At 34.6% G+C, this 12,412-nt stretch overlaps 1 protein-coding gene across 1 annotated transcript in view; it reads right to left on the bottom strand.

Annotated features, from left to right (window-relative positions):
- TTC7B (tetratricopeptide repeat domain 7B) overlaps positions 1 to 12,412 on the bottom strand; it is a 119,158-nt gene that overhangs the window by 28,794 nt on the left and 77,952 nt on the right. The window contains exons 17-18 of the mRNA XM_064423600.1: positions 10,663 to 10,760; positions 449 to 589 (exon numbers count right to left, since the gene is read on the bottom strand). Of these exons, the coding sequence (XP_064279670.1) occupies positions 449 to 589; positions 10,663 to 10,760 (239 nt within the window). The remainder of the gene's footprint in view (positions 1 to 448; positions 590 to 10,662; positions 10,761 to 12,412) is intronic.

Genomic DNA, 12,412 nt, shown 5'->3' with positions numbered 1-12,412 from the left:
TTGGAGCATGGTGCTAGTAACGCCAAGGTTCCATCCCCTCATGGATCATTCACTTTAGAATTGCACTTGATGATCCTTGTGAGTGCCTTCCAAATCAGAATATTCTGTGATTCTGCAAGGGCACCTATATTTCCAAGCACCAAGATACTCTAGGTACTTCAGAAATTAAATTATTCAGGGATAAGGATACTGTATTTGTTGTACAGAAGACATGACTCCACTGGTAACAGCTACATTCTAAAACTACTGCCTTATCTTTCATAAATGATCTTACACACAGAGTAACTCTAGTGTGGTTTTTATTTCTTGACTTGTTTTGGTGCCTCACACATGGAAAAAATATGCTAAGTGGTAACAGATTCTGAATGAAACAAACAGATTTTGTTAAGTCTTTAGTCTACTAATAAAGGCGAGGGCATAAAAAAAATAAAAATTACTATCACAATACCTGCATGAAGCCATATTTGAGCCAGAGTCATCCAAGGATGCAGGGGACCTTGTTTAGGGGCACTGCTTTGCAGGGAAGAAGCAACCTCAGACAACGCTTGCTCCACTCTGGAAGCTGCTATTGATGTGGCATGGACTGAACCTGTAGAAGTAATAAAACAAATTTACCTGCACAGAAATAATGAAGGCCATATACATTGCACAAAACATTTAATTGAGGCTGTACCCCAAACTCAATATTTGATTTACATTTACCATTTTGAAGAATTTTTTAAAATGCCAGATAGATTTTCTTATGAAACCTTTCATATTGGTCTGAAAGTCTATATAAAAAACACACTAAACTTTTGTAACTGTACCGGACATTTTTTTTGGGTTGCTATCATGAATACTGTCTAGTAAACTTGACACCTCTTTTCTGGCAATGTGCAATCCAAAAAAGGTTTTTAATGGTATTGTAGTCTTCAGGTTTCTGCATTCACTTTGATGTTAGTATCACAGAGTGCAATTAGAGGATTATTTTACAATTAATAACAAAACAAAAAAAGATAACTAAAATACACCAGCAATCATGACATACACCATTAAACTGCACTGAATGTAAAACTTGCCTAATCAAGAAGGCTGAGTTAAAGTACCTTGTGGCAAAAAAGTCCACAAAGTTTTTTTTTTGCATAGAAAACATTCCCAGAGCATACTAAAGATAATTCTCATAAAATGTATAATTTCCAAGTCAGATTAGAACCTCATTGGCAAATAATAACCTTTTCAAAGTACTGGAATTAAAAAGCTTCTATGACTAGAGAATATCTAATGGCAACTGTACTTTGGATAGTCAATTACTGCCAGCATATTTAGTCATGACTTTTTTTTTAATCAAGACCATGAATGTTTTAAGCTACACTCCTTCTTGTCATCTAAGCCTCAGCACATCTCTAGTTGTTTTATAATTACAAATTACAAAATATCATACTGATTAGGCCTGATTAAAAAATAAAGGCAGTAAAATATTCCATAATGGATCAGATGAGAAATTGCCTAATTCCATCACCATATCCATAATTATCAACAAAGGCAGATACTCCAAAAGAAAGTATTGAATCCTGTACAAGTTGAACTGCACCCCAAAAGCTTGTCCTCATCATTACAAGTTAAGAAATAAACAAGACCTTCACTCAATATCACAGGTTTTCTAAGAATTTTAATGAGATCTGCCACATGAAATATAGATTTTTAACTGTGACAAGATAAATCAGCAATCCAGAAAGCACCAGAAATTCCTAGTACACAGATCAGTAGGAAGAGGAAGTTAGTCTGAAAGTATGCATCACAGTTCCCTTAACTGAAAGAAACAAAGGAAAAGCAGCACAGGACATAATTAGCATTTCATGTCATTATGAACAAGAAATTGCCCTGGATATCTGAAACAGTGTCTGGCAGTAGAGTATTCTTTCCCTTTTACTGGATGATGAAACAACTCAAAGTCCAGCCTGCACAGCTGAACATTCACTACACTTCTTGTGTCTCGTATTTTAAAGCTTAAATTAAGAAATTTAAAAGGGAAGTCTAAGCAAGAAGCACATGGAATGTGTTATAAGAAAAATACTAGCAAGGGTACCAAAAACAAGCACTAGTCACGAGTAACACTGTTCTTGTGTGACAGCCATTCCTGTAAAGCACATCACTGCAGCCTGGCACTTGTTAGCCTTCCAGGGACTAATAGTGAAAGCACCTTCTTCTCTTCAGAACAATTTGTAAAGAAAAGGTGCAATTCACTGCCATAAAGGAGATCATCTAACCTCTTCCTTTGGAAAAGCAAGTATGCAATTTAGTGTTAAAAAGGGCCTATATTTTCTATTATTTAAAGCAAGGACTCTGGCTGCTAGCCAGGCCACAAGAAATTTCATATAGAAAGTGTGCTGTTAGATTTTAAGCCGCCAGTATTTAACCATAAAGCACATATGATAATACATTATTAAAACTTTTTTTACATCAATCTATCTATAAAAAAGAACTATACTGTGATAAGATTCTTATGAGTTTCTGTGCCATCTGTATTAAACAGAGTGAATACCGAGTGCTTCCTACCCTGGACTTTATAAAGAGTGGCATAAAAAGAGGAAAGAGTTTAGAAGTATTTCTAAAACTTTTCTTTGAATTTCCTCTTTAGGAAAAAGGTATCTCTTAACATACTGCAGAATTAGTTCTCTGAAGAAAACACATACATATATAAAGCAAAGGCCAATCAGGCATCTTTCAGGGACATTGCACTCATGCTAATACTCTAACCCATAAAGCCCTAAATACTTCTTTAGTACTGCCACAATTAGCTGTCATTTCACTAATTTCTGGCTCTTTCTGTTAAAACACATTTAGTAAAGTTTTCATTTCATAAACTAAACATCATTTAAAGATCCTGTGTACTAAGAAGTTTTTTCCTACCTTCCTTCAGATTTTACTCAAGTATTTTCATATTAGAACTAACTTATCTGTACCCATGTCCTAACAGGTTCAGATCTTTATATTCATGTGACAATTCTAAAACATACAGTCATTTCAGCTACAACTGGTAAAGATACAAAGTGGTTTGTGAGAGGCTGAGGGTAATTAGTATATCTTAGAGTCTCCTTGAGGCTTTATAGATCCTATAGCCAGTTTATTTGGAGGCTCCCTGCTGGTGTTGTCACCAGTTCTGCTCTCTTGTCTCTGTCTTATCTGCATTTGGCTTTCTTTGGTCTGAGGTCAAGACCCACAGCCAAACACAAACATATCCTCACTTTCACTTACAATTCACTGTGTTGCAGCTTCCTTCAAATGCTCAGATAGAGTTGCAGCAATTTCTCATTTAAAATTTTACTGATCTCTCATGCACAAAAATACCTTTGCTCTTCCTGGCTAACTTCTATAGCTGCTGTTATAGCATGACATTTGAGACTCAACTAAAAATTCCCTCCAAATAACACAAGCAGCAAAGAGTATTTATTTTGAAATGGAAATCATGACGCCTGGAAAATTAATATATCACCCAAATAGATCCTGGCTACTCACTTTCATTTGTTTAGCTTTGTTCTGAAGCTTGTTTATAATAAAAAGGCCAAGTGTGAAACAGGGACTATCTCTGCAAGACCTAGGATTCACTAGTTAAATTGATTAACATCTGGAATCACAATCACATTGCAAAGTGTGACAGACGGTCATAACCATGACAAAATGTTCCTAAACCAGAAAGGTATAACCTCCCACTCAAGTTTCCTATAACGGCACTTGCCCAGAATCTAGTTTCTTCTTTTCATACTAACATCCTATCTATAACAACCATGTTGCAGATTCCATGTTTCAGCTCAATCTCAAATAGAAAACCTACCAAGAGCCTTGAACAAAAACAATTTACCCGAGAAGTTAAGTCATGTCACAGAAACCTTTCTTTTCCAAGTCACATCTACAGTTAAACTTTTGTGAATAACATATTCAGTTTATTATCTTCAGGCTTTTTGTAAATGTTACATGAGAGTCCACATGAACTCACCCATTAAATACCATTATAAATACCACACACCCTATGTAAATGAGCATGTCATGACTTCTTCAGTTCTTTCCTTGGTCATTTCCACATAAATTCTTCACAATGCAGTGTAATGGACACAAATTAATATGTGGACTCTATCAGGACCTAGATTGCATGACAGCTTTGAGAAAAACAAAATCACTTTGCTATGTACATCAATTTCCCTTCTGAAAATGAGTAATGGAATGGACTGTAATCCTTCATGGAACATGTTCATATCAATTCACAAAACCACTATGGCAGGATTTCTTTTTATGCCATAAAAAAGAATGTTACTCAGTAGTTTTACATTCATTCCATTTTAAACATTTCCATATTTACATGAAGAAAAAAATGCTTTAACTGCAATGCTCATGCAGGAGAAAACATGAAAACTCCCATGACTCAACTTTACATGCACACAAAGAGCTGGAAGTAAGAACATTAGTGGTGTGACACACAAAGAACTGTAAGACAAGCAATTACATAATACAAAGAGGCAGCACCTTCTGCAGGACTAATACGTCCCTGAAGTGATGCATTTGATAAGACAGATTGGCAGATTTAGCCAAAATTCACAATTTTTTTCATCTAAAATTCATTAAGAGTCTGAGATACTTTTCACAATCACAAATTACAAAGATATCTTATCTTCTACTACAAAGTTGTGCATGGAGATGACAGTAGTCAAGTAAGGACAGCATCATTCACAAAGCATCCTCTCAGCTCTTTGAAAAAGATGTTCTGTGCTTAGTCACTGTCAAACATGTTGGCTTATGTATCTTCTTACTTTTCTCTCTTTCACCCAATTGAACTCCTGTACTACTCAAAAAAATTTATGCAAAAGTAAAGTAATCAATGAAAAATATAATTGAATGCTATGAACACAGCTTTATAAGGTAACTGGTTAGAGAAAGAGAATATTAATTCATATCCTGATTAAAACAGCAGTTATTTTTATTGCTCTATATTCTTCATTCTTTCTTATTTAGTCTACTTTCATAATTTCAAAGTGTACTCTTCATTTATTTTACAAGCAAAACTCGTACCACAAAAGAAAGCAGTAGCTTATTACGAATCATGACAGTAGTTGCAGTATTGTGTTCTGGATCAGTGTACTTCTTTAGGAACAGCAGTGGTATAATACAATGCACTGGCAGTTGGCCACTGTGTTACACAAGACCTGCCTAATATATCTTTAGTTGCAGTCCTCTAGAAAGGAATACTGCCTCTTTAATTATTAAATGCAAGTGTTAGTTGAGTGCATTCAGGTCTCGTAAGATTACAGCCCTTAGGGTGACTGAATGGGCAAAGAGCATCAGTCTTGCTTTACACACTGTCAAGCTTCAGCTACTGATGGACAAAACATGTATGTCTTGTGCTAAAGGAAAAGGTGGTTTTAGTCCTTCAGAAATTAATAGAACTGCACAGTCAATACTACTTACAAACTGAAAAAAGGGAGTAAACCCCATGAAAGTAAGCATCTGATGGATTGCCTTTGGATAGATCAAACCACAAATTACAATCCAAAGTAAGAGGAAAAAAAATGTTATATAGAGATATATAAACCAGAGATTGTAAGAAAGCCAAAGGATTTCTGATAACCTTCAAACTGTAAATCAGGTTTACAGCATTTCAAAATGTAAAAAAACTAAATAAGATTCTACACGTCTAAAATCATGCTCCTGATCAACAGAAATTGGAAGTCAAGTCAATAATACAAAATGCCTCTGACTTTTCACTAAAAAAAAATTGAATTGAGCAAGATATAGGACATGAGATTTTCAGCCCCTGAAATTATATTAACATACTATAGGCATCTAGGGAAACTGCTCCTTACTCAAGACAGCTTTAACTTTCATTAATTATTGACACCATACAAAGGACTCTAATATCTTTTTTCTTCTTTTTCATGGTTCTGCTACTTCTCATACAAATGGTAGAAGCTCATTTCCCTGAGGATACAGGAGCTTGGAAATGGAAAACTTGGGCTTCACATAATGGAATCTCCCTTGGCTTCATCATTCATTCAGTTTGCCTTCATTCTTGAGTAGGTTCTTACTAACTTAGGGCTTTGCAAAGAACAAGAACAATTAACTTAATGTTAACTGGGATGTACTGTTTATAGTGTAGGTCTGACGAAGTTCAACTCAATGACACCCAAACCCGTAATAGCAGCCAATCAGTTATTCAAATGCTTCAAGGAAGTCAGACTCAAACTTCTGTAGGACACGGATTTCCTGGCAGTTCCAGTTACACGCTTACATACGAGCTAGTGTTTCCAAAACCCTGGTCTTATGTTAGCTATTTAACAAGTGCATTTTGCTAATATGCAAAGATTTATTTGCTACATTTTGCTTAGAATTAATATATTTGACATGAAACCAGTCTAAAGACTAGGTGTCAAAAATAATTTCTTAAAATCAGATTATAGTAAATTCAGTGACAAAAAAAATTGCTACGTATAAAGGTATGAGTGAAGGAAATTTAAGAGAAATTAAAAGGAGTTAAAAGAAAATGGCTGAAAAACTACATTGATTTTACCCTGTGACCTGAGCTACTCTGGCAGCATTAGTGTACACTATGTATTTAAACACCATGGAGACTGATCTTACAGCTGGTTTAAACTGGCATAATTTCATTTAACAGAAAGGCTCTTGACTTGAAACAGCAGAATGTTGATTTTCACTGCTCCAATGCTTCCTCCAAATCATTCCAATATGCCCTACCTGCATCATGATACACATTGATATTTAGGCAATGGTTCCCTTCATGTGAATTTTCAGGGAATGTTTTGGTTCTAATTAGTTTAAAGGCTTTCTGAAATTAAGTTATTAAAAACTGTCCAGATAATAGGAGATACTGTGGCAGGGGCAGTCTTGTTAGGCAAAAGATGGAAATAATTTACATCTGTAAATGCTACAAAGCAGCCTTGACCAATAATCTCTTTCACTGAACACCTATAATTCTCTGTAAGATTCATGAGAACATGAATATGCCTGTAGCTTTATATCTTTTGGGATGAATAAAGCAGTCTTTGATGAAACTCTTAAAACCCATGCAGTATTTAATAAAAAGCAGCTGAAAGGCCAGATTTCACTGACACTGTTGAAACATAATCTCTTCAACCACGGTTTATCAGCTGTGAAGATTATCAGAATAATACAGCACAAACATGCTCATCAGGAATAGAAAGCCAGTTTACAGTGAGTAGGTGAACAGGGCTCAGGAACTTGGTCACAGTATGGAGAGGCTGCATGGGGCCAGACAAAGGTGTCTGGTTTAGGATGAGGAAGATGAGAAGATACAAACAGTTGGAGAGGAGACTCTGTTCTTGAGAGAGAAGATGAGGAAGTATCAGAGGCTAAAAAGCGAAACAAAGAGAATGGTAAGGGGGTGTGGAGGGGGACAGGAAAGAAAAAAGATCCAACAGGATTTAATGGACTCATGGATGCCAAAACCGCAAAGCATTTGTTTCACTACTCGGTAAGATCGAAATGGCTCCTACATAAAATAAATACCACTTCTGAAAGCAACAACAACAAAAACACCACTTTACTTATATGTGCTCTCCTTTCATACTAAATGAGATTTAAAAATTAAATAAAATATTTTTTCCTTATGCTCCAAGGCATAAATTAAAAAAAAAATTACAGGGAAAAAAAGGCCAAAATCTAAAACTCAGGTAATGTTTTTTCTTCTTATGATAAACTCAGTGGACTGCAACCAAACTGAACAGAAAGGTTTTAAAAAGATTGATTGCAATTTCTATTAAGCAAATAGCCAATCAGTCTGTAGAGATTTGCATATGAGATTGATTCATCAAAGCTCCTTTTTCCCCCCCCTCTAGATTTATTTCCTTCATTGATCTATACAAATATGCCACTCATGGCAAGCCAACTGTAACAGACAAGCTTAAAGTAAATTTGACATTGTTATTGATCAGGACATGAGAATCAACAGTCTAGCCTTGTAAGAAATCCACAATACACTCTTTTGATACTTTAAAGGCTACACAAATGTAAACTTGCATCACTTAATCATTACAGTATTGGTAAGAGCTCCACATAAAGCAAGTTTTCAACCTTTTTTTTTAAAGGTCATCTTCTGCTTAATTGATAAATTTAAAAAGAAGAAGAATTTTCACCCATTGCACCTGGATTTTTTTGGAAGGATTTTTCATGAACTTCAAATTTGAATTTTAGCTCTCATTTCTTGGTACTTAGATGACTGAATTCAGACTAGACAGGCAAAGGGGATCATCATCATCATCATCATCATCACAGATGGCAAGCAAAGTTATGAAGGGGAAAATTTCCAAATGTCTACAAGTATCCAGACAGATAAATGTATTCACAAAGTAGCATTACACAAGGAGGGAAGCAAACGTTTCCATCCTGAGAGGATTTTCAGCCAGAACTTTCTTGCATTTTAACATTTGTTTACTTATTTGCCAAATTCCTTCTGCATTTCTAAACACTGTGGATCCACAGATTTTGCAGGTGAACCCTTTCAGCCCTACAAAGGCCTAACATCTTGACCATCTATTGTCTCTATCATCTATCTGATGTGAATAATATTTTATTGACAGTCTGCTTAAGCTTTCTCAAACACTATGACAAACTTGATTATTTTTAGTCTGGTAGTACCATAATCTTTTAATTCCTGCAAAATGTTTATATAATATTCTGATGAAGAATTCTACAAAATTCTGGATGTGGAGCTTTTATATACATATAATTACATAGATTCAGTAGATAACAAAGTTCTAGTCCTTGCCAGAAATTGAGTACTGCTATTACAACAAGGTTTCTTCTGCTAAAATTAACAATTAACAATTGTTAAAAACCCCACCAACAACCAAAATAAACTCCAAATCCCCTTGAAAAACCCCAAAAAACATAAGGGATATCTACCCACTGATCCTTCATAATTACCTTTTATAAGAAGATAAATAATCAAAACCTGAACCCATATTTTAAATTTTCTGTCTTGTTCTCCTTAACCATAGAGTTAATTTCTAACAAAACAGCTGAGATTCAGAAAAAAATACAATTTGGACCTGATAGAAAAATCAGAATGTATGCAGAGATCCTATGTGGATCAGGATATTGGCTGCAGGATCTGAATCTGGGGCAAGCTTCTTGAAAAGCTCACTGTTTTGAATGAGGGTTCATCTTTACTTAAAAGCATTGAGGAATATGCAGTCTTTAAAGTGCACCAATTCACTGTGCTCTCAATATGGCAGACATAAAATGGGACACCCTGAAGGTACAAATCAAGAGCTGTATGTCCTCACTGGAAAACAAACAAAAACCACCACTAACCACAAAAAAATCTTTCACAACACTCATCCCCAACAAGCACTTTTTTGAAGGCATAGAACTTTATCTATAGTTATGTCTTTCTATATATATATCTATATATATGAAACCCATAAAACATAGTTACGCTTTTAAAAATTAAATAATCAGGCAGACTAGAATATAGAATGATCACCATAGCATGATACAATGTTATCTTATCCCTTTTAATTATACAAATACAAGAAGATTCCATGTTAATTACTCCATATCATATTGCTAGTCTTTGAAATCAAGTGACCCAATCTTTGCAATCAAAATTGCTTGCACTATAGCAAGCACAGAACACTACTTCACATTCAAAATTGAACATTCAATCCAATTTTAATTTTCAGAAGTTAGATAACTAAATGGGATTTTTCTATACTGCACTATTGTGATATTACACATACAGTATACATTTCACTGTGTCTTAAATTTATGGGTCAAGTGTGCTCAATTTCATAGGCTGGCATATTTTCCCATAAGTTGTTTGTATTAAATAGTGATTGAGCAGAAATACCCCCTGAAAGTCTTCTGTCATTTTAAAACCCAGAAAAAAGAAAACTGTCAACATTTAGAACACAAGTAAGATATGGCAAAAGTTTTTGGAATTAGCAGCATCATAATAATTCCTTCTGCAATCTCTGCAGAATGCATGGCTCGTGTACTTTTTGATTGCATAACTTCTAAGGAATATTAATTTGCATTGGGATAGCTGAATATATTAACACAGGCAATTTATGTATTTACTGACATGTAACAATTTTAGCTTTTATGTAGCATACTGTGCACCATAATTTTATATGTATGCAAAAATACCACAGTATGTATGATTTACAATAAATAAATTTTGCTTATAATGTCGAAGTATGTCCACAGTAAGCCTAGTCACCCATGTAATTACATTTTAACATATAGTTGAGATTTTAATTATTTTATTCTTTTAAGATTCAAAGTTCTCTGAATTTTTTTAAATTTATCTTTTGACCAAAAATACGCAAGTATTGAACGAACGAAAAAGCACAGGACTTTAGCAAGTAGGCTAGTTCAGCCTACTAATTTTTAGCCCTTGCATAAGGAAATACTACTATACTCAGCAAGATCCATACCATAGGTATTTTAATTTACAGAGAATGTGGTCAGAAAGTACTTCATAAATTAAAAAGAGGAAAAAGAAATCTTATATCACATAATGTCTATTTCCACTTATATGACAACAATGAAAACTTCATAACTTTATTTTGCAAAATCAAAAACATAACTAATGTAAAATCTAGCTATGGCCAGATCACTTAACCTATTTTATTGTTCATATGCATTTCTTACCTGTTTCAGGATCATTGAAATCTGGTAATGTAATTGTATTGAGCTGTCGTCTATCAGCAATAGCTCTGTCTAACAAGCTGCTCCCACGTCCAGAATCACTGTAATGAAGTACAGAAATTGTAAGCTATTAAAAAACAAAATTATATACTGATATACAAGTTGCATGCTGCCCTACTCCCACAAAGGTTCTTGCTATAAAAGTTACTGCTATGACCAAATTTAGTACCAAGCACCACTAACCACTCACAGTGCATTAAGCCAGTTGCATTAAAACAGAATTAAGCTGAGCAAAATTAAATCCTTATTTACTCTGACAATTCTGTTTTCATAATTAATACAACCAAAAAGGGAATAGTGTTTTTTAATTTAATTCATAACTAACAACTCTACAGAAAGAATCTATCGTAGCTTGAATATGATATGGGGTACAGGTTTCAGAGAAAGCTGAGAATGCAGGTATAAGTTTGAAAATCCACACTTTCTCTGGAATGAATAGAAACTCTAAAGCCAGGACATCTAATTTTAGGTAAAGGTGTTATAAAGGGCTGATTTAGTTTTGTGGTTTTGGGTTTTTTTTAATATATGCACATAGACATATTAACTGCCTGATGTTCAATTTGACTCTAACAGCATAGCAGAAACATTCTGAACATTTCTAACATCTCAGGAGTATAAGCAGTAGCACTGATTTTACTGATTGCACCTGTGGGCAAATGCACTTAACTTCTACTTTGCAGTAAATCAGTATCTGCCCCTCAGGCTTCTTGTAGATACGCCTCCTGGAAAACTAACTGCTCCTAAAACTGCTATTAAAAACTCAGCAGAAGAACAGGGACTGAAGAACTAAGTGTTTTTTCTCCTTCAGATGAGGCAAGCATTGAGACACATTGTCAGCAAAGTGTAAGGAAGCACATATGGGCATTCCTTCTTTAACATTCTATGGTTAATATAGTAATTTCATTTTTAGGATTGTTAAGTCTAGTACTATTCATCATCAATAAATATTTTCTTTAAAACCTCATTAAAAAAACAAACCACCCCACAAACTTAAAAGTAATTACGTTTTAAAGCAGTTGAACTGTTAGCCCACTGAGCACAGTGCAATCTTTCGTCTGATTCTCCCTGAAGAGAAAGAACTGTACAAAATTCCTAGTTTAAAGTAAAGCCTGAGAAACTTCAATCTAAACTGCAAGCCTGGAATTCAGCACATCTCTCCATTTGCCTTAATTTTACAACGGCCTCCTTCTGAATTTGGATTGAACGAATGGCAAGAAATCTTCCAACAGTTCTAAGTAGCTGCAAAATCAGTGAAACAACATTCCCTCTTTTTAGAGCTGTTACTAAAACAGTGGAATTAAGATTTTGCATTACCATGACATTATTGCATTATTTCCTTACAAAATGACATCATTATAGAAATGTACAGGAAACAGAGGGGAACTTTCTGGGCCATGCACTATCATATCAGCTATAGTTGTTACATTACTTGGTGTAAATTTTCTGTGTTAATCACTTCCTTAATCCGCATGCAACCACATGCCAAATGTTGCTGACAAGTAGAGTCAGATTACTGTCAATATCTTCTAAGCACAGCACTGGCACTGTGGTTTGTCCCTTTTTCAAATGCAAACCATGAAGTGGAAAAGAATTCAACTATTTTCTAATGCATTTTAAACATTTTTAGACTAAAGGCAAACACTTAAATCTTCCAAGCCTTACACCACAAAATAATTTTTAAATTCATATTAAC

This window comes from Passer domesticus, chromosome 6, assembly GCF_036417665.1.
Source record: "Passer domesticus isolate bPasDom1 chromosome 6, bPasDom1.hap1, whole genome shotgun sequence".
In the NCBI taxonomy this organism is placed as follows: domain Eukaryota; kingdom Metazoa; phylum Chordata; class Aves; order Passeriformes; family Passeridae; genus Passer; species Passer domesticus.
The sequence above is the reverse complement of the archived record's forward strand: the minus strand, read 5'-3'. Positions and strand labels throughout refer to the sequence as shown.